Source organism: Mirounga angustirostris, unplaced genomic scaffold, assembly GCF_029215605.1.
Source record: "Mirounga angustirostris isolate CCGP_5_RB_7025 unplaced genomic scaffold, mMirAng1.0.hap1 SCAF_9, whole genome shotgun sequence".
Taxonomy (NCBI): domain Eukaryota; kingdom Metazoa; phylum Chordata; class Mammalia; order Carnivora; family Phocidae; genus Mirounga; species Mirounga angustirostris.
Genome location: NW_026991717.1, coordinates 113963170 through 113985830, shown reverse-complemented (window position 1 = coordinate 113985830; position 22661 = coordinate 113963170). Strand labels below are relative to the sequence as shown.

At 39.4% G+C, this 22661-nt stretch overlaps 1 protein-coding gene and 1 long non-coding RNA gene across 7 annotated transcripts in view; one reads left to right on the top strand and one right to left on the bottom strand.

Annotated features, from left to right (window-relative positions):
* Positions 1-286: 286 nt before the first annotated feature.
* Positions 287-10218, bottom strand: LOC135361629 (uncharacterized). 2 transcript variants are annotated; one of them, XR_010405235.1, is made up of 3 exons: positions 10085-10218; positions 8510-8576; positions 287-528 (listed from the first exon to the last, which is right to left on the bottom strand). It is a non-coding gene; the product is annotated as an uncharacterized LOC135361629 (long non-coding RNA). The 2 variants fall into 2 exon arrangements; XR_010405236.1 differs by lacking the exon at positions 287-528 and adding an exon at positions 540-753.
* MED6 (mediator complex subunit 6) overlaps positions 10094-22661 on the top strand; it is a 30488-nt gene continuing 17920 nt past the window's right edge. The window contains exons 1-7 of one of the 5 annotated variants that reach the window (XM_064571262.1): positions 10124-10258; positions 14074-14223; positions 15312-15471; positions 16725-16816; positions 18547-18629; positions 18946-19054; positions 20496-20857. In XM_064571262.1, the coding sequence (XP_064427332.1) occupies positions 10237-10258; positions 14074-14223; positions 15312-15471; positions 16725-16816; positions 18547-18629; positions 18946-19054; positions 20496-20572 (693 nt within the window). In that variant the 5' untranslated portion in view covers positions 10124-10236 and the 3' untranslated portion in view covers positions 20573-20857. The other 4 variants (XM_064571263.1, XM_064571261.1, XM_064571260.1 and 1 more) reach the window with 4 other exon arrangements.

Sequence of the window (22661 nt, the reverse complement as noted above, 5' to 3'; positions counted from 1 at the left end):
CAAGAGCTATTTATTCTACATGCTATAGATTCTATTTTTTTTTCTTTTCATTCTAGCAAGATTCAAATACATTGAGAAAAGGAGAATGGATAATTCAGATGCACATTAGACAACATTAGATAGAATATTGAAACCTCTAAAACAAAACCAGTATTTTTGCTTGGCCTATAGAATAATGTGACTAATTTTGGCCAGATGGAGCATGATTATGAATTAGCTACATGTAGACTAGATTTGAGACACTATACAATGACCCGCTACATTGCTTTAAATTACACAGATAAGGCTCTTTGCCCACGGTAGTTTAATTATTCTTGGAAGACATTACACTTCTTTATTCAGGAAGCCTAATGAATTTATAATTACCTTTTCCTCTGAAGTCCACAAATGATGATTCCCCATCTGGACTGGTAAAGAAGAAGCCACAGTGGGAAACATTACTGATGTGTGAAAAACTCAGGACAGCATTCCTTTGCTGACCATTTCCATTTTTGCACATATCCAATAGTTGATTGAAGTCAACTAGGCCTGGGGGAGGAGAAGAGCAAATTTCTCTTACCCCTTCAAGGCCCATATCTTTATTACTTTCATAGTTCCTGCCTTAAATTAGTCCAGCATCACCTCTTGTCTGGATTGTTAGGAACTATTGCTTAGTATTCATCCAATTCACCCTCCACATTGACATCTGAGTTCCCATTATCAAATACAAGCCTCCATTGACCAGCCAATGCCTTCAGGTTCAAATCAAAACTCCTAAGCAAACAAACAAACAAACAAAAAACAAAACAAAAAAACCAACTCCTAAGCAAATAAGATCTGGAACAAAGGGAGCCCAAGTGCCTCTTTCAGTCTCATTTTCCAGCATCATCACATAGCATGCTCAAGGCATAATAGCCCCGCTCTCTTTGAACAAAATCCCTTCCGCTTCTGTGTCTTTGCACCAGTGATTCCCCTGGCTAGAGCAAAGTGTCCATTCTCATTCCTCTTCTAGGAGCCATCATACTCATCTTTTGATAATAGTTCAAATTTTGGTTGTTATGTTCAGTACATTAAAGGCAGAAGAGCAAAATGGGAGAGAGTAAAAGCACCTGGAGCTTGGGCTCCGCCACTCATCACTGTGAGTTAGAGTGACTTGTTTGCTTTCCCAAAGCTTCTGTTCTCTCATAAGTAAGTTGGCAACCTTTCCTCCCAGTTTTACTGAAGTATGATTGACAAATAAAAACAATATATATTTATATTGTAAAATGTAATGATTTAATACATATATACATTGTGAAATGTTTACACAATCAAGTTAACACACCTATTGCCTCAGTTACCTTTGTGTGTGTGTGTGTTTGTGTAGTGAAGACATTTAAGATCTACTCTCTCAGCAAATTCCAAGTATACAATACAATATTATTAACTATAAACCATCATGCTATGCATTAGATCCCCAGAACTTATTCATCTTTTTTTTTTAAGATTTTATTTATGTATTTATTTGAGAGAGAGAGGGGGAGAGAAACAGCATGAGAGGGGATAGGGTCAGAGGGAGAAGCAGGCTCCCCGCTGAGCCGGGAGCCCGATGTGGGACTTGATCCCAGGACTCCAGGATCACGACCTGAGCCGAAGGCAGTTGCTTAACCAACTGAGCCACCCAGGCGCCCAGAACTTATTCATCTTACAACTGAAAGTTTATACCCTTTGACCAACATCTCCCCATTTCCCTCAGCTCCTGGAGGCCACCATTCTACCCTCTGGTTCTGTGAGTTGGAGATTTAATAGTTACTATGCATGAGGTTGTTGGGAGGGCCCAATTGCAGCAACCTTTTGAAAGTGCTTAGCATTGTGCCTGACGTATTATAAGTACTTCATATGTAAATGTTAACTATTATTTCTATTTTTGCTGACATCTTCTCCAATTCAATTGTATTTTAACTTTGTTATGTTTCAGCTTAACTAGCTTTTATGCCTAGAATTATATTAGTTTGGGTGAATTGAATGACCAAGGTAATAGTCATTACCAATTCTAGTTTATTCCTTAACATTTATCATAGCTGTATCTTATGGAGTATGGTTGAACAAATTGTATGGAACTGTCATGTGATAGTGATATTGCAAATTTAATTCTATCAAGAACTATTAAGCCATGGGCGCCTGGGTGGCTCAGTTGGTTAAGCGACTGCCTTCAGCTCAGGTCATGATCCTGGAGTCCCTGGATCGAGTCCCGCATCGGGCTCCCTGCTCGGCAGGGAGTCTGCTTCTCCCTCTGACCCTCCCCCCTCTCATGTGCTCTCTCTCATTCTCTCTCTCTCAAATAAATAAATAAAATCTTTAAAAAAAAAAAAAGAACTATTAAGCCAGGATCAAGTTTTTGTATTTTGGGGATTCTTAGAGTCCATTCAGGTATTTTTAATACTTTGCATTGATAATAAGCAACATTAACATAATCAAATAATTTAAAGACCCTACCTTCGTAAGATCTTTCTACCTATGTTCCCTATACTTGTATAAAGAAAGGTATTTTTATTGAATTTATACACACAAGTGTGATTTTTAATACCATTTTGGACTTATTCATTCTAATTTCAAATTTGACTTATTTCAATTTTAGCTACACATCAATGTCAAACTTATTTCCACTTTATATCAAAATGCCACGGATCTCACTGTGATTTCTAATCTAGCTTTTGAGATCTGACCAACTCGTATATGTAAATACAGTTTTCTGGCAAGAGGGGGCATAGAATTTGCAGTAAAAATTAATTGTGAGTGACTTGTTTCATCTTGAGTGTATACATGTATACAACTATGTCAAATCACAAATTTAAACATGTTAAGAATAGAAACCCTCCCCCATTATTTCACAGCTCCACAAGAGCTTTGCAGTTGACTTTTCTTCTACAAACCTATAATAACTTGTATTACTTCACTTTTCACTTTGTATTACAATATTGGTTCACAGGGCCATTCTGTGCCCATCCACAACTGACAAGTGAATGAATAAATAAAAATGAATAGATGAATGAATACTGAAAAGACAAATCATTTCTTTGAGTGATCTGTCCACGAATCAGACAGATATTCTCAGGTTAGTGTATGGCATATTAAAATGCAAAGTCCTGACAAACCGTTGCACCTGGCCACCTGCCCCATATCCTCCACCTAGCTGAATATGACAAATATCGGGAAACTATGGAAGGTGCAGGGCCATGGCTGGCCTAAGATCCCAACTTAAACAGGAGTAGCTGCTCTGGTACAACGACCTCAGCCACCACGGGCTCATTGAAGATCCTGCCTTGATTCGTTAGACCCACACAAAATCAACAAGTATCTACCCCAATTTCAGACCCACTCCCAAGACCTCATTCTTAGGAGTTCAGTTTGGAATTTTGCCCCTCTTCTTCTAGTATTTTGTTTTCAAAACTGACAGAGGTAGGAAAGAAAAACTTATTCAGGAAAGAAAATTGGATCAACTATCTAACACCTCATATTAAGCCTGGTAATGATGACTATATGTATCACTGTCTAAATAAATCTTATATTAATCATTAAAAAATAACAAAATAAAATAAAATACAAAGCCCTGAAGGTTAGCACATGTACAATGTGGTTTTACATTTTACATGGGTATACTGTATGTCCAAATGGTATATACTCTTCAAGTGCATGTAATTTAGGAATAACTCATGTCATGAATTGGTGACACAAGATAAGACACTGTATTACAAAGTCTGTCATTTCAAACATTTTTTCCGTTTTTAAAGCCAATTTTTAAAATCTTTTAATCTGGGTCTGTGAAATGACATGGAATCTTAGACTTGAGCACCCAGGAAAGTGAAGAATTATCTCACATTATATGTCGGGTTACCTAAATCCATACTCACAAGGACAGAGATCTGTGAAGGAAAGGGTCACTTTATCTGGCAGGAAATGGAAAATGAGCCCAGAAATTTCCTTCCTACCAATGAATGTTTGGTAAGGGTTATAACATAAATATACTCCATACGTGGTCCTAAGAAAATAAAATTACTTTTTTATGTCCACACATTTTAGATCTAGAAATAAAATGTAAACTGCAGGAAAACTCAGCAGGAGATAATTATTGGAGAATACAAAGAGCATAATTATTGGGAAGGCAAGCCTGGTATCAGAGTTACCAGGCAACCAATTCCAAGAGAAAGTAACATGAAAGTGGATTGGGAGATAACGTCATCCAATCATCTAAATGCCTGGGCAATTAGGTGTTTGAAGAGAAGTGGAAATGAATGTGTTACCATTTCATGGGGACTTAAGAAAATTTCCTAACAAGGCAGCAGAGAGAAAATGAAGAGAAGGGGACTATTTGCCAATATAGGTATTATTAACCATTCCCTGCCTTCTCCCTACTCACCTGTTCTCCTCCACTAAAATCACATTAGTCCCTAATTGTCAAAATCTGCAGAGCAATAAACTTAAAAATACTCTCCCCTTCATTCTAATCTTGCTTACATATGAGTAGGTCTTTCCAGGTGTGTGTGTGTGCATGTGTATGCATACACATTTGCTCTCCTGAATATTGAGCTTAGGGTGTGAGGGAAGAGAGAAAATAGCATTCAAAACTTCTAGGTGGAACCACTTCCAAGGACTCAAAGACATAAACATCCTGTGCAGTTCCAGAATCTATGAGAAGCTCAGTGTTGTAGGGGTTCAGTGTATGGGGTGGTGGTTTGGAGTTGAGAGATAAAGCTGAAAAGCAAGCTGGGGTGCACTTATGTCCTGTGGGCAGAAAAGAGGGAGTCAGTAGAGATTTTAGAACAAGAAAGCACTTTTAAAAGTAAAGTTCCCCTAGCAACAATGTTCAGACAAGACAGATTGGGTGTTGGGATTAGAAAAGCAGCAGTGGCAATGCCAAGCAGGAGCCTCATACAGGACAGGAGCCTGAGGAGAATGGACAGGACTTGATGTACACTGGATGCAGGCAGTAAGGAAGAGGGGTGGCAAGTCTTCCTAGCTAAGAGCAAGAATACAGGCAAGAGTGAAAATCTTGCAATCCGGGACATAAAACAGCCAGTTGGAGCTGTCCAGTTGGTGGTTGCAAATATGTTTCTGGAACTCAGGAGAAAGGTCCGGATTAGGTCTGGATTAGGCTACTTGTCATCCATGATGATACAGATAGAATCTGAAGACACAGTATGAATTGGATCGTCTAGAGAGGGGAGTAAAAAACAAAAAGATAGAAAAGATGAGGCATGGAACTAAGGATTAGAGAATTTGTGGGTAGAACAAAGGAAGAGAAGCCAATGTAAGAGATAGAAAAGGAATGGTCTGAGAAGCAGCAAGATACTAGAAGCAGGTAGTGCCATGGAGACCAGGAAAGACAATTTTGAGAAGCTGGGGTATCTCATGCGTTCAGATTCTGTATCCAACACTTAAAGGATACATATCCTTTTTTTTTTTTGGACTTTATTTATTTATTTGTCAGAGAGAGCGAGCGAGAGAGAGCACATGCAGGGGGAACGGCAGGCAGAGGGAGAAGTAGGCTCCCCACTAAGCAGGGAGCCTGATGCGGGACACCATCCCAGGAACCTGGGATCATGACCTAAGACGAAGGCAGACGCTTAACGGACTGAACCACCCAGGTGTCCCAGATACATATCCTTCTTAAGCACACATGATTCATATAAGGCATAAAGCAAATCTAAACAAATATTAAAGAATAGGTGTTATGTAGAACACGTTCTCTGAGAACAATGCAATTAAGTTAGAAGTTAATAACAAGATGATAGGTTAAAAATTCTAAATATTTGGAAGTTAAAAACACACTTATAAGTAAACTGATATGTCAAAGAAGAAACTGAATTAGGACTTAATGAAAGCTTAGAGCAAATGATAATGAAACACTATACATCAAATCTTGAGGTATACAATGAAAATGTTTCTCCAAGGAAAATTTATAGCCTTGCATGCTTATTTAAGAAATGGATAGAGGCTGAAAATTAATGAGCTAAATGTTTATCTCAATAAATTAGGAAAAGATTGACAGAATAAAACCAAAGAAAATAAAAGGAAAGAATAAAAATATAAGCAGAAATAAGTGAAATACAAAAAGACACCATAGAGCAACTCAATAAACCTAAAAGTTTTTCTTTAAAAAAATATAAATTAGATAAACCTTTGTGACATTAATCATGAAAAAAGAAAAAAATAACTGGTTAGAAATGGGGACATATGTGCTGGAATAGCCCAGATAAAAAAGACAATATGAGAACACTATGAACAATTTTATTACTAATAAGATCTAGGAATTACTATTTTCTTCTTCCCTGTAATATTGTTTAGGAAGCCATCTAATCCTCTATTTGAAGGATCCTAAGAATAAAGCAAGATCTACCAGCAGATTTCCAAGCTATTGCCACAACCACCCCCTCCCAAAATTTGCTCGGATTGTCACTTGAGATTTAGCAATTTGTGGGGCGCCTGGGTGGCTCAGTTGGTTAAGCGACTGCCTTCGGCTCAGGTCATGATCCTGGAGTCCCTGGATTGAGTCCCGCATCGGGCTCCCTGCTCGGCAGGGAGTCTGCTTCTCCCTCTGACCCTCCTCCCTCTCGTGCTCTCTGTCTCTCATTCTCTCTCTCTCAAATAAATAAATAAAATCTTTAAAAAAAAAAAAAGAGAGATTTAGCAATTTGACTTTCAGCATCACTGTTGGGGCCCTCCTTGTCATACCAGTCATCAGTCAAGGATCTTCCTTGGGATATTTCCTTTGCTTCACTCCAGAATTAGCCAGACGTCTCAGGGGCATACTCAACCCGAAGGGTGTGCAGACTGTTAGCTGTCTTTGAATGCCATACTGGAATATGATCAATTTAGTCTACCTTTGCTATTGCTTTTTGATGCCTCATAGAGTGTTACGAGGTTTAGTGCTACACAATCTCATGGATACATGGCCACTGTCCCAAAATGAGAATACAAATCTAAGGAGAGGTTCTTGGAAGGATTCTGTTTCTTTCTTTTCTTTTCTCTTCTTTTCTTTATTTTTTTAAAAGATTTTATTTGTCAGAGAGAAAGAGAACACACAGTGGGGAGTGTTAGGCAGAGGGAGAAGCAGGCTCCCCACTGAGCAAGGAGCCCAAAGCAGGGACTCTACCCCGGGAGTCTGGGAATGACCTGAGCCAAAGGCAGTCCCTTAAAAAGCTGAGCCACCCAGGCATCCCAAGGATTCTATTTCTTCTGTGTTAAGCTTATCTGTGCTCTATGTTTGGGATTCTAGGATTGAATTCTTAGTAATCAGATTTTTTTGAATTGCTGCCTTCAGAGGTACTAACCCAGGTCAAGTTTTGGTCTTTGCCATGAAGGGTGGTGTAGATTTTCTTACAACCCTTTAACTACAAAATATTTGGTACCGTATCTCTCCCTAGACCATCAGGGCCACTCTCAGAGGTTCCAGGGTAACTTTTCAATACCCCCTAAGGAATTCTGAGATAATTTCCTGTCCTGGTCTATATTATGAAGTAGCTGGCTTTTCCCCCACTAAATAAGAGAGAGAGAGAGAAAAAAAACCTCTCACATTTAATACTTGCTAGAACGCTTTTCTGGTAAGATACCATACAAAATATTATCATGTGTTTATCTTTTTATTCTGTGGATTTCCTGAACATTAGCATAAATGAAGTAGTTGGTCTACATTGTTCTAAGATCGAGAGAGATTTTAAGGAGTTTTCTTGTCACTTCTCCTAAATCCAATTCCATTTCACAATGCCCAGGAACTTGTGGGGCACAATATCAGGAGTAAGGCAGCTATCATGCCCAGTCCCAAGAGATGAACCAAATCATGTCATCCTACCCCCTCTCTGTCCAAAGGCTGTCTCTTCACCCAGATGGAACAGCCCCAACATTGTTGTAGAGATATGTGTGTAGAACAATACTGCAGCACAGAGCTTCTTCCCTCCCCTTTAAGCTTCTAAGAGACTCCTGAGGAGCCAGGAAAAAACTGGAAGATAGGGATGTTGCTAAACATCCTACAAGGCACCGGACAGCTCTCCATACATCCAGCAAAGAATTATCTGGCCCAAAATGTCAACAGTGCAAAGGCTGAGAAACCCTAGTGTACAGAATGTCTTGCAGAGACTTCATGTACAACATTGATATGGACATGTTAAAAAATAAATCATTATCCCTTTTTTCACCTACTCACTTGTTACTTATCATTCCTAATCTGATTAATGGCATCTAGTCTTATAAATCATTATCTTGGAAATCATTTTTCTCTTCTCTCTCTCTCCCTCATCATGCTCATCTGTTAGTCACTAATTCCCTTCCTACTCTATCTCCTAAATATCTGTAATCCTTTCTCTTCCCTCAGCTACCACTGCCTTTGTGTGAGTATAGACATCATTTAGTTTGCAACTATCTCCTAAATGGACTCTCTGCTTTGAGTCTTATAAATGCCTCCAACTCATACTCCTTGAGTATTCTAAAATGGAAACCCATTTGCATTTCTCCCACTGTCTACAAGATAAAGGCTGAGCTCTCAGGTCTGGCTTACCATGATTATCATGTGTTTTATTATCTGCAGATCCATGTTCTGGTGTTCTTTTTCCCAATCTCCTCTCCTAATAAAAATTGAAGAAAACAAAACCAACAAAACAAAAAGCTTAATGTCTCACACTTCTGTTTGTTGGACATGATGTCCCCCTTTTTTGGAATGCCCTCTCCACCAAGCCCCCCACCAGTCCCTCTTGAAAATTGCCTTCTGGAAAAAAGATCAGTCCTTTTAAAACTCGGCTCTGTGCATGTGCATACTTCTGTTGGGACACATACCACCCACCTCAGGTATAAAATCCCAGTTAAAAATTGAAATGTGGGGCGCCTGGGTGGCTCAGTCGTTAAGTGTCTGCCTTCAGCTCAGGTCATGATCCCGGGGTCCTGGCATCTAGCCCCCCATCGGGCACCCTGCTCAGCGGGAGGCCTGCTTCTCCCTCTCCCACTCACCCTGCTTGTGTTCCCTTTCTTGCTGTGTCTCTATCAAATAAATAAAATCTTTAAAAAATTTGAAATGTGACAAAGCAACACAGTATATTTTTATTCCACTTAGATTTTTAAAACTTGAATTCCCAGTAGATGAGGTGAAAAATCACAGTAAATTCATGGACCTCCCCCTTTGCTCCTGGGTTGTGGTTAAATTCTGGGGGAACCCTCATAATATCTAAGTTTTGTAGAAGATGTAGGCACCCACACCTCATCCTTGTACACAGGGCTCCTTCAGATTTGGAGGTTCTCTTCTCGGTATCAGTATCTTGCTTGGTAGATACCCTCATCATTTTGCTTTTATGGGGCCACACTGGAGCTTGAGAATCTTTCTGAGGCTTTCTATGGCTTCCCCATACCACAGAATTACTCCCTCTGCGGGCTTGCTTCCTACCGCACATTACCTGGAATGCAGACACTAAATCTTTAATCAGGGACCCAGAGGTATTCCCTTTCTTTTAATCTTATTAATATCTTACTTCAGAAACATTTCCTGTCTTGTGAAATTTTTGTCTCAGAGGCATCTAACACTTTCTTTAATGGGTTTAGACTTTTAATGGGTTTAGTCACTTAAAAGCTAATGGCTCTCAAATTGTTTCTGCTTAGTTCTGTAGCGTCCCATACTTGAGGCAGGATGAAAAACAGAACAGAGTAGCTCCTAAATCTAACAGCCCTTTGGATACACCTGAGGGAGCTTTTAAAATTGAAGATGCTCCCCCGCAACTCTGCGTAATCAGAATGCTTTTTTTTTTTAACGATCGCAAAAGATCAAGGTCCAATTTTCGAATCTCTCAGTGATGGGAGGGGGGCAGGACTCCGCTCAGTCTCTTTTTCCTCAAAGTCTCCAAATGTTCTTTTACCCGTAGTGCTTACTCCCTGCCTCTTTCCCTCCACCGCCCTGCCCAGCTCCCTCCTTCCCGCCCTGCCCCCTCCCACCTCGCAGCCTCTACCTTCACCTCTTTGCTTCCCGTTCACCTTCCAGCCCCGCCCCGCCCCTCTCTTTCCCAGCCCCGCCTCCCAGCCCCGCCCCGCTTCTCTCCGCTCCCTCCTCCACCCGGCCCCGCCCCCTCCTCCACGCCCCGCTCCTCCCCACCTCCTCTTCTCAGGCCTCTCCCCAGGCGGCGCAGTCTCCTCCCCTCCTTACGTTCCTGACCGGCCCTGCCGTCCGCAGCGGGCCACTTCCGTCGTAGGAGTTGTTACGTTTACGGCACGCCGGAAGGAGAACCTGTGAGCGCTTTTGGAATTATGGCGGCGGTTGATATCCGAGGTAATTTGCGCTATTACCCTTTGTTTCCTGATTGGCTGGGGCCTGGTTTGGGGTTTATAGCTCGCGGAGGCAAGATTCAGGTTCTTTTGTGATGACTCCCAAGCGTTTATGAATGGTTTCTGTGGACACCCCAAGGCTCCCTAATCTGGCGAAAAATCGTTTTCCCCGGCTCCTTAGGGGTCTCTTAAAAGCTTCAAAACGAAGAGTTTGGAAGAAGCTCTGGGCTTCGAGCCCTCAGACCTGCAGTATTGTTGCAGACACACGCATCTCTACAGCAAGACTGGGGCTGTTCTATCCGGGTGAAGGGACGACCTTTGGGCAGAGAGGGGGTGGGATGACGTGATTTGGTTCTTCTCATGGGACTGCGCGTGGGAGCTGCCATATTCCTGACCCTGCGCCCCGCGCGTCCTTGGGCATGAATCCCTAAGATTTTCTTCTGTAAGTTTTATTTTTGAGTCTGATACCTTCCATCGAACACCCAACAATTACTGAGGGCAGGGATCGGTCCTTTTTCACAGCTGAATTGTAAAGGTACTCAGGTATTTGTTGAATCAGTGGCACAATTTTTAGCTACTTGATCTCAGTACCAGTTAGGCCATACATTCTCTTTTCAGCACACGTACACACATCTTTTTCAGTGAAATTGAAAAAAAAAAAAAAGCCTAGGAATTGTGCTCTGGGATGCCAAAGGGTGAACGAAGGGCGGTTAAAATACAGCTTGAAGCGTGAGAACTTAGTTCCAAACTGTCCAGGTTCCTCCAGGTTGGAAGTAACCATTTATGAGAGTGAGAAAAATTTATGAGACTGAGAGAACGCCCATGAATATATTTTTTTACTGTTGTGGTGATGGCTCCCACAAAACTTGCACTTGTACAAAACTCTCAACCGGTATGTATTTCCATTTGAAACTTTGTATACTTTTCCTTAAAGGAAGTGTGAATTTTTGTACCTAGATGCAAGACCTCTCACCCCCAGCAGTTTAAAGAAAAAGGGCTTTCCTCAAAAGATGTCTAACTATAATAGTTCCTAATCGTTTTTACCTAGGGTTATTTTTGTTTGTTTATACCTCATTATTAAAGGGAAGGGTTTTGAGATGCCCCCCCCTTTTTTTTTAAGATTTTATTTATCTGAGAGAGAGATTGAGAGAATGAGTGGAAGGAGGGGCAGAGGGAGAAACAGACGCCCCGCTGAGCAGGGAGCTCGATGAGGGGCTCTATCCCAGGATTCTGGGATCATGACCTGAGCTGAAGGCAGACTCTGAACGACTGAGCCACCCAGGCGCCCCTGAGATGCCTTTTTCTGTATTAACTAAATTGGAGTCTTGCGCACTTAATAGAAACATGTTCTCATTTATATTTACTCAGAATGTCCAGTGATCTTCAGCATTTTTGTACAGTGTTTTTATATGTTTGTTTTTCAGTGTGAGAGTTTCAAGTGCCTAATTTCATTACTTGCTGGTAGAAAGCTGTACTTAGGCTATGTCAACATGTTCCCTTGCTCCTGAATAAAAAAATATTTAGTCCATCTGAGTGTTTTCAGATATTTACCTTTTACAATGTTTTACTTAGATTTGTTACAGTCATTGCAAAGGCTTTAAGGTGGGGCTGTGTCTGGTGCGTTAGAAGAAAAGGTCAGTGTGGCTGAAGCAGAGTGAGAGAGGAGTTGGGAAGGAGATGAGGTCAGAGAGATAATTGGTGACTTGATCATATAGGAATTGCAAAGCCATGGTGTAAGGTCTTTGGCTTTTCCACTGAGTAAAATGGAGAGCCACTGGAGGGTTTTGACCAAAAGGGATGAACATAATCTGACTTACTGTTTTTAAGGATCACTTGGCTGCTAAGAACAGTGTCGGAGGGTAAGGGTGGGATTAGGGAGACCAGTTAGAGGTCATTCCTGTAATGCAAGGAAATTTGGAGGTAGCTGGGACTAGGGTGGTAACGGTGGAGGTGGTAAGAAGTGGTTGGATTCTGCTTGACTTAGTAGTATATTTTCTTAATGGGGCCGTGATCAGGTAGTCCCCAAATGGGACAGATAATAATTTATTTCTCAGCCATATACCACCCTCGTAATCTCAGTTAACCATTTGGTAACTGAACGTCCTTGGATTCTGGAGTATGTGTAAATCTGTGTCCGGTAGAGTAACTTGTCCTTGGCCCTCAATCATAAATTAATATACATTTGGTGACTATTTTAAATCTGGTCCTGTGCAAGTTCCTATTGAGTAAGACACAGCCCCAGTTGTCTAAAAAGTCAAATTTAATGGGAACACATTTGTATTTCTGGGTTAAAATATGATGAGTATTAATAAAAGTATAAAAAATGCTGTGAGACCATAGAGAAAGAAGCCATTATTTCTGTCTTGCAAAGTAGAGAAAGACTTTGTAGAGATACTGACATTTTTTTTTTTAAAGATTTATTTATTTATTTATTTGACAGAGAGAGACACAGTGAGAGAGGGAACACAAGCAGAGGAAGTGAGAGAGGGAGAAGCAGGCTTCCCGCGGAGCAGGGAGCCCGATGTGGGGCTCGATCCCAGGACTCCGGGATCACGACCTGAGCCGAAGGCAGACGCTTAACGACTGAGCCACCCAGGCGCCCCAAGATACTGACATTTGAAAGGAGTTCAACTTAGCATGACTAAATTATCTGCTAAACTCACACCTTTTTGAGAATGAAAGAGATCTCTATTTTTTTAAAAAGGCATAAACTGGAGGTGGGGGGAGAAGAAACTAGAACAGCCTTGATTAAGCCAGAAATAAAGTTGGTCATTGTAATTTTAAAATAAATTGATTACTGGCACTGCCACCAACATTTTCATCATTAACATTTCCTGGGTTATTCCAATGTGCTAAAAGCATTTCACGTATACAGTCTAGCACATAGATACTATATAGTAGCTATATAGTACCAACCTTCTTGAGGTATTGTGTGGTAAAGTGGTTAAAATAGTGCCTGGCACGGTGTTCAGAAGTGGTGAATAATATCTTTTGTGTTTGTATTAGTCTCAGGCCATACTTGCTTGATTTTTCATCTTTGATTAGTTTAGAAAATGGGGAAAATATGACATGACTACTGATCAGAATACAGTTTGGTGAAGAAAATTATAGGGAAATTGCGCCAAACAGTCACTTGGAGCAGAAGACATTTACGATTCCTTCTAAATTCCGAAGAGTCTGATTCCATATTTAAACTCAGTATATCCAGAGACACCTGGGTGGCTCAGTTGGTTAAGCGTCTGCCTTTGGTTCAGGTCATGATCCCAGGTGGGATCGAGTCCTGCATCCGGCTCCCTGCTCAGCGGGAAGCCTGCTTCTCCCTCTGCCTGCTGCTCCCTGCCCCCACCCCCCGCCGGCTTGTATTCTCTCTTGCTCTCTGGCAAATAAATAAATTTCTAAAAATCGTTAAAAAAAAAAAATAAACTCAATATATCCAAGCCAAAATCATTATCATTTCTTTACTAAATGAGTTATTGGTTCCTAAGTACTCTGACTTTATAATTGATCATTCAGGAAATTATCTGTTTTCTCCCTAAAAATGTCAATTTCGTCCTTATCTTCCTGTGCATTGCCATTGCCTTCCACCAGGTCCTCATTACCTCATGCCCATAACTGTTGACTCTCCATAATTGTTGGTAGGTAGAATCTATAATTACATATTTATTTGTTTCTGCAGCTTATTCTTCTACCTATGCTGAAATGATCTGTAATATTGTAACAGTTTATTATCAGTAATTTATGACACCATATAGACATAGTTACCATTATGTAAGAAACAAACCTATAATTGTCAAATGCTTTTATTCATTTATTTGACAGAGAGAGCGAGCACAAGCAGGGGGAGTGGCAGAGGACAGAGGGAGAAGCAGGCTCCTTGTGGAGCAGGGAGCCCTATGCGGGACTCGATCCCAGGACCCCAGGATCATGACCTGAGCCGAAGGCAGACGCTTAACCGAGTGAAACACGCAGGCACCCCACAAATGCTTTTATATAATTATTCCTAAGGAAATTTAAAAAATGTGTAGGAAAGTTGCTTTGAAGAAAACTACTTTAATAACTGGACTCTAGTGTTTAAAGCTGAGAGTAATGATTATCCTTAGTTGCTTTTCATTAAAAAAAATTTGTCTTTTTCTGAAAACATAATTTCCTGGCATGTTAGATATTTGGTTATGGCATGATGTATTTATGATGAACCATCTTAATGGTCTGTATTCATTATTTGATCATTCACATACGTCATCTGTTTTTTTTCCTTTATTTTACAACATACACAGCACATTTTACCTTTATAAAATTACTTTTTCTCATTTGATTAATTTCCGTTAAAACTGCTTGTTGCCTTGGAGTAGGTCTGACTTCTTCAAAGGTGCCAGAAGCAATTACAGTTTAGGAGAGGTTGAAATTTTCAGTTCTTCCTTTTTCAACTAGTATTAATAGGCATTTTGATATTCATAACTTACAGTTAATGGGATTTAGTACTGTCAGTGTTATGGAACATTACTGCTGTCAGTAGCCAACAAAAGCTCATTAATAAAGCTATCTAGTTCTATTTACCATGTCTTTTTTTTTCTTTTTGCATTTTGAAATATTAAAGAGTTAATTCTATTCCAAAATGTGAGATTGTGTGGCTGTAATTAAGGGCATTCTACTTCTCACCTGCTTCATAACTTTTGCATCATTATCTCCTCTATATAATAGCTTCCTAACTTATTTCTGTCCGTAATTGGGAGGTCTCAAACTGGCGGATGTGAATGTGTTTTCTTTGGGATGCATTTCCCACCTCCTCCTCACCCTGTGAAAAATCATTCCTGATCCCTCAGGTAAGGTATTCTCCTTCCACTGTGCTCTGGTAACACATTTATTCATACCTTTGTTATAACACTTATCATGTCATCTTGTCATTGCTTTCTTGCACACTTACCTCTTCTGTGAGAGTATAGGTTAGGATCCATGCAATTCTTATATTTGTAGTGCCTCCTGCATTAGATGCAAAATAAATGTTGGATTGGCTTTTTTTCTTTTTTCTCATCCTTTATCATTTTGTTTCTTTCCTGTAGATAATCTGCTGGGAATCTCTTGGGTTGACAGTTCCTGGATCCCCATTTTGAACAGTGGAAGTGTCCTGGATTACTTTTCAGAAAGAAGTAATCCTTTTTACGATAGAACATGTAATAATGAGGTGGTCAAAATGCAGAGACTAACATTAGAACACTTAAAGTAAGTTATTGTAAGAAGGCCACATCTTCGCCAATTAGAGATTTTGAAATGAATGATTCTCTCAAGCTATGGATAGTGAAGTACAGAGTAGAAGTTTTGGAAGAACTCGAGTTTTTTGGGGGTGGCGGGGAGTTGTACAAATTTGACATGCAAAGGAATTACCAGTAGTCACTTAAAACCTAGGAAGGCTTTTCCGTATAATTTCGTATATTACTATCCAGTTAAAATATAGCTGTGAGGCTTAGATGCAGATCCAATTAGTGATCTTAGCAATGCAATTGTTCTCCACTAAGTGACCATACTTAATTGTCTCTTTAACATTAAATTTAATACCTTAAACCGTAGTCTGGTTTATAGGAGATTTTTCTTCGTATGACAAAATTTTAGCTTGACAATTGCAAAGTAAGGTTCTTCAGACTTCGGATGCTAAATAATTAAGAACTTATTGCTATTACAAAAGTTTCTGAAACAGTTGTGTAATACGGTTTTTCATTTGTCAGCTAAACATCAGAGAGGGGTTCTTGAAATTAAATTTCTGAGGTATTTTAAATAGCTTTAGGAGGCAAATATTTACAACTATTAAGACAACTTATTGTTACTTTTAAACAATCTGTCAGGTCAAAATTTGTCAGGCAAGGATAAGGTTTTGGACATTTTCTTGTTGAGTAGAATATATAGTTAAAATACATGGTCAAGACGTGGATGGTCTTCATGTACTATATATTTCTAGATTTTACATATATTTATACATCTCAGGAAGTATTACAGTATTTTGGTTGTCTTTTTTGAAATGTACACTCTTCAGTGTACTTTCATGACAAAATACTCAGATTTAAGTTTATTGTGGATTTTTTTTTTTTTTTTAAAGATTTTATTTATTTATTCATGAGAGACAGAGAGAGAGAGAGGCAGAGGGAGAAGCAGGCTCCCAAGGAGCAGAGAGCCCGATGCGGGACTCGATCCCAGGGCCCTGGGATCATGACCTGAGCTGAAGGCAGATGCTTAACCATCTGAGCCACCCAGGCGCCCTATTGTGGATTTTTGTAGAGTTGTTTAAAAATCAAATCTTACTTTATATTCTACCTACCTGGGAAAATAGCCAGTTTTATTGGACAGCCAGTTTTTAATATCAAACATAAGCAGTTTTAATTTGATTTACAGAGTTGCTCTACTTTTATATAATAATCTGACTGTTCTACACAATTGTTTGTAGGGCATTCATAGATCTCTGGATGTCTGTGTTCTGTTTGCAGTCAAATGGTTGGAGTGGAATACATCCTTTTACATGCTCAAGAGCCCATTCTTTTTATCATTCGGAAGCAACAGCGGCAGTCCCCTACCCAAGGTAAAAATGTAGACTTCAGGCATAATTTTCTTCTTAAAATACTATGATTTGCTTAACTTTCTGAGCTCCATGTTCTTACTTTTTTGGATTGGGTTCTGTTTTTGGGATTCCCCAAGACCACATACATGTTCAGTGCTTTGCTAAGAGGACTCAGCAGACTCAGCATATGGGTATGTTAGTTATACCTAAGATTTGTTATGGCAGCACAGTAAGGATCCACAGACAGATCAGTAAGGGAAAAAGCCATGTCAAGTGGGATCTGTAAGAATCCATGTGTAAGCTTCCTTTGCTTTCCCTTCTACAAGGGGCTGCACCAAGTACATCCTTCCTCCAGCAGCGCCCCCCCACACTACATATGTAGTATGTCTGCTTAGGGAAGTCCTTTTGATACTCAGAGTCCAGAATTTTTTTCTGTGGACATCCTCTGCCTGCCAAAATTCCAAACTCTCAGAAGGAAATGAGGTTTCCACTATAACAGTATTATTTTTAGAAATGTCTAGGCACACTAGTTCAGCAGGGATAAATTTACCACTTAGGAAATATTTCAAAAGCCAAGTTCCACTGGTCACATGCTTAGACACCAGAAGTCTTCCAGCATGCTCAAGGACAACTCTCCAGGCACTAACAAAGTACCTCACTACATTGAAGCCACCTCCTCTGTGAGGATAGTTGTTGGGAACCTCAAGCATCCTAAGTAACAACTCCTCTCAGTCCACTGAGTCTAATTATTTTAAAAACATACATGGTAGATGCAGTTGCACCAAATTCATAGAGGATCAATTGAAAATCCTCATTGACACATTCACCCAAAATACTTATCTGGCTTATATTACCAAACATAAACTTGCTTTAGAAATCACACTGAAGAGTATAGAATTCAGATTTGACTTTGAATCAGAGAGCTAGTGACTATTCCAGAGATGACCAGCTACATCTTCTCATTAGATAACCTCATCAAGACATTTAGGAAAAACCTTCACCCTGATAATGATTTCAGACAATGACTTGCTAAAGAAGTTGTGGTTCCAGAGTTAAGAATCCACATTTAATTTCAAAATCTAATGATCTAGAGTCCCTGCCCAGTGGAAAAAAAGAACCTTAGAACAAAGGCAAGACCAGGAACAAGATTTCCATGATTAGAGGGTTCAAGGTATGGAAGTGACATAAGGTGGTACCAGCTTCACTAGCAGCTGTTTTATTCCTTAGGACCCAGGAATGGGACACACTGGCAAGTTCAGTGCATCTGGTATCTTCACCCTAGGCCCTAAATCTCTCGCTCTGAGGTCTTACTCCCCAAAGTGTAGGTGACTAATAGCAGCACTGGATCACTTGGGAACTTGTTAGAAATGCACTGTCCCTATTGAGTAAGAATCTGACTTTAACAAGATATTTAGGTGGTTCAGATGCACATTCCAATTTGAGAAGCATTGCTCCAGTTGGCAAGCTGTTTCTGTGATGGTTCAGAGAGTAAATATTTTAGGCTTTCTGGGCCTCAGGGTGTCTGTAACAGCTACTCAGATAGTGTCATAGCAGCCTTAGATAATAATGTAAATAAATGAGTATGGTTGTTTTCCAGTATAAATTTATTTACAAAAATAGGAATTGCCAAATCCTGTCTTAAGCTTTAATATGAGAAAATATCAAATTTTAGTTGTTCTTTTTATGAAAGTCTATTTAGCAGTTTGTGTGCATAGCTATATTCATGAGTGTTTTTATTTTCACTACTTTAGTTATCCCACTGGCTGATTACTATATCATTGCTGGAGTGATCTATCAAGCACCAGACTTGGGGTCAGTTATAAACTCTAGGGTGGTAAGTATTTCACATTCTTGAAACACTAAAGAAAACTTTTAATCGAGCTACCTTGTTTCCAAGAATCAAACAGAAGTTTCTCTCCCTTGTGTATGTTGGCACGAAGTGTTGACTACTAGAATGTATTAAACATGGCTTTCTATGGGCCAAGTTCATGTTAAAAGTATATATCACAGCCCCAGCTCTATAGTGATTGAAGTTCTGAAAAAAACAAAACAGAAAATTACTTTCTTTGCATATGTAATATTGTGGGTATTTACTTTGGAGATTTTAGTTGATCTAATGAGAAATTCAGAATTTGTTTTCTTTTTACAAGCTTACTGCAGTGCATGGCATTCAATCAGCTTTTGATGAAGCTCTGTCATACTGTAGATATCATCCATCCAAAGGGTATTGGTGGCACTTCAAAGATCATGAAGAGCAAGGTGGGTAGAACACTTTTTGGTATTCTGAGAATAAAGCTGTTTTCTATAAGAAAACAGCTATTGATTTCAAGGTGTGTTTTAGATAGAAAGACTTCATAGGATGATGACATTTTCATAGCTGCAATTCATGTAACTAGATGTGGTAATACAAGCTTTCCCATAGGAACAGATAGAAATTTTAATCTGTAGGTAACTGGTAATCTTTGGTAAGTTGATTCAAGGTTTTAAAATACTTGGAACATATAGAGGGTATCAGTGATGAGGAGTGGGTCATGATGATGTATCCTGCTTACCTAACTATTGAGTCATCTTGAAATCTGGAACCTGAATCTCCCATGTTCAGAGTAGGGGAGATGCTTTTATAGCCCTGTCTCCAGATGACCAGTCTGTTTTCTGATCTTTCCATGTTATTATGCGAGACCCCTTAGTTTCCATAGCTGCTAGTCTCCTAATGGTTCTGCACCATATTTTATGGTGCGAGACCCCTTAGTTTCCATAGCTGCTAGTCTCCTAATGGTTCTGCACCATATTTTACAATAAAAGTGCTCTGGAAATGTGTCTATGGCAATATACCTATATTCTGAATTTCCTTCTCTGGGAAATAGCAACTCAGAATAAATTACTGAGGGAAAGTAGCCTTTAAATAGAATTCAGACCTGTGGAATGAATGGTCTTTCAGATACAGTTATTTATTTATTTTTTAAAGATTTTATTTATTTATTTGACAGAGACATAGCGAGAGAGGGAACACAAGCAGGGTGAGTGGGAGAGGGAGAAGCAGGCTTCCCAGTGAGCAGGGAACCCCATGCGGGGCTCGATCCCAGGACCCTGGGATCATGACCTGAGCCAAAGGCAGATGCTTAACAACTGAGCCACTCAGGTGCCCCTAGTTATATTTATTCTTAATAGTGGGTGCAGGTCGGACGCCTGGGTGGCTCAGTTGGTTAAGCGACTGCCTTCGGCTCAGGTCATGATCCCAGAGTCTTGGGATCGAGTCCCACATCGGGCTCCTGGCTCAGCGGGGAGCCTGCTTCTCCCTCTGACCCTATCCCCTCTCATGCTGTTTCTCTCTCTCTGTCAAATAAATAAATAAACAAAATCTTTAAAAAAAAAAAAAATAGGTGCAGGCAGCAACATTTGACATAGGAAAGTTTGCATCTGTTGAATACAATTCTCTCAAGAGCTATTTGCCCCCCCCATCCTAATGAAATGTTTGGAATAAAACTTACCTGGAACTCTTCATTTATAGATAGTCCCCCAATACAACTCCCTCCTGGGGAAAGTTCCATACGTGATTAATTTCAGAATTTCTCTTGCAAGTTCTTTTCTTTCTTGTCTTTATGATCTGCTGTTGTTTCGTTTGTCTGTTTTTTTCAGTGAATCATAATCAAGTATGATAACTTGAGCTTGTGAACTTTGCATTTCCATTTGTACCTGTTAGGTTCGTGGGAAGACCATTTAATACACTTAAAATATACACAAGATAATTTCAAATCCATAATCTGGATTGTGATTTAGGTAATTATGGAAAATGTTAGCCTTAAAATTCTTAATGTCTATCTATGCTTACATACTAAAACTGAAATATCTTTAAAAGACTTAATCAGCTTTTTAAATGTTAAAATGTTAACTTCATTTAAGAGGGAAGTGTTAAGAACACTTGTTTCTATATGTTGTGTTTATTTGGGGGGATAATCTTTGGAATAGTAGCCATTAAAAATAATGATGTTTGAGTATATTCGTGGTGGACAAAGATTTGTAAAATGTAAGACACCAAACTAATTAGGCAGTGTTTTGATTTGGACTTCATATTTTAATAGATAAAGTCAAACCTAAAGTCAAAAGGAAAGAAGAACCAAGCTCTATTTTTCAGAGACAACGTGTGGATGCTTTACTCCTAGACCTTAGACAGAAATTTCCACCCAAATTTGTGCAGGTAATGAGAACACATGTGGTTAATTTGATTTGATGCTTTTTCCTGGATTATTTATTTTTAATTGAGAACTGTTTCAGTTGTGACCTAAAAATAGTGACTTTTCTCATTAGTTAAAAATGGTCTCCGGTGGAAAAAAAAGGGGCCTCTGAATCAAAGGAAAGGTTTTTAAAGACTTAATAGAGATAGTGGGTAAAGGGAATGGAATTAACACTGTTCTGTGCTCTTAAGTTTATTTTCTCTTTGAATCTTCACAAACTAAGGACTGCTTATACATAACATTCTCATTCCAAAGTTGCTGAAAGTGTCATAGATGGTAACTAAACTAGAATCTGAAACTCATGCTGTTTTTATTCTGTATGCTGCCTTTCATCCTGATGTAGTAGATATCGAAGTCCTTAAATGATAGACTAGTTAAAACTTTTGTAACAAGTGGCGCTTGGCTGGCTCAGTTGGTAGAGCACGTGACTCTTGATCTCGGTATAGTGAGTTCGAGCCCCACGTTGAGTGTAGAGATTATAAGTAAACTTAAGAAACAAAAAACTTGTAACAAAAAGAACAGTTGAAGTAGAGGGTTTGGCATAATAAATGGAGGAGTAATAAATAGAGTTAGATCATATTGATGCTTAAGTTATATAAATTCTCTTATGTTATTTAGCATAATAGCAATAACAAATCCACCTGCCATTCTACTAAATGAACTTTTGAAGTGAAGTAGGTATGAGATGGAATATGTGAATATGTTATTCTCCTGGTTAGTCTCAGTTCACAGAGACACCTGCAGGGCTTTGTACACACAATGTCATGTATACTGTTTTTCTTGATGGGGAGATAAAATTTTCAGGTTTGTTTTAGATTGAGATTTTTCACACTTTGAGATGACTTTAGAACAGGCCTCCCCTTCCCCTTTCCCTGACTTCACTGTGTGAGAGTTATGTGCTTTTGGAATGGTGATGTAGTGGTGAAGGGAGCGGAGGACAGAATGGAATGTAGGACAGGAAAGTCTATTTAGAGAACTCTCATGAATTCCATTTGAAGATAAAATAGTGTCTGTTGAATAAGTAAATTATAGTGTGTGTAGGGATATGGGGAACCATGATAGTGTAGGAGGTTAGCTGTGGTTGGCCATTCAGCGAGTACATAGTATGGATGAGGGAGGGTGGGGGAAGAACACCTAGACCTGCACAGTACAGTAGCCACTAGGCACATGTGACTGTTGAACATTTGAAACACAGCCCATGTAAACTGAGCTGTGATGTAAGCATAAAATGCATACTGGGTTCAAAGACTTGGGTGGGGTACGGAGTAAAAAGATGTAACTACCAGCTTGCATTTGTGGCTCACATACTTCTTTTGGACAGTTCTGATGTAGAAAATGGGAACAGAACACACAAAACCAGAAATATGAAAGACTATTAATGGACATGTTAATGTTCATATTAATTAATGGACATACTGATAATAATGGACAGATTTCTTGGAAACCAGAAATCTTTAGTGTATGTGCTGCTGAAGCGAGCACTGGAAACCAGAAATCTTTAGTTTGTTGTTCTTTTTCTAATTCCTTGAGCGGTAAGCTTAATTGCTTATTTGAGAACTTTCTTCCTTTTAAATGTAGGCATTTATTACTATAAACTTTACTCTTAGTACTGCTTTTGTTGCACCCCATAAATT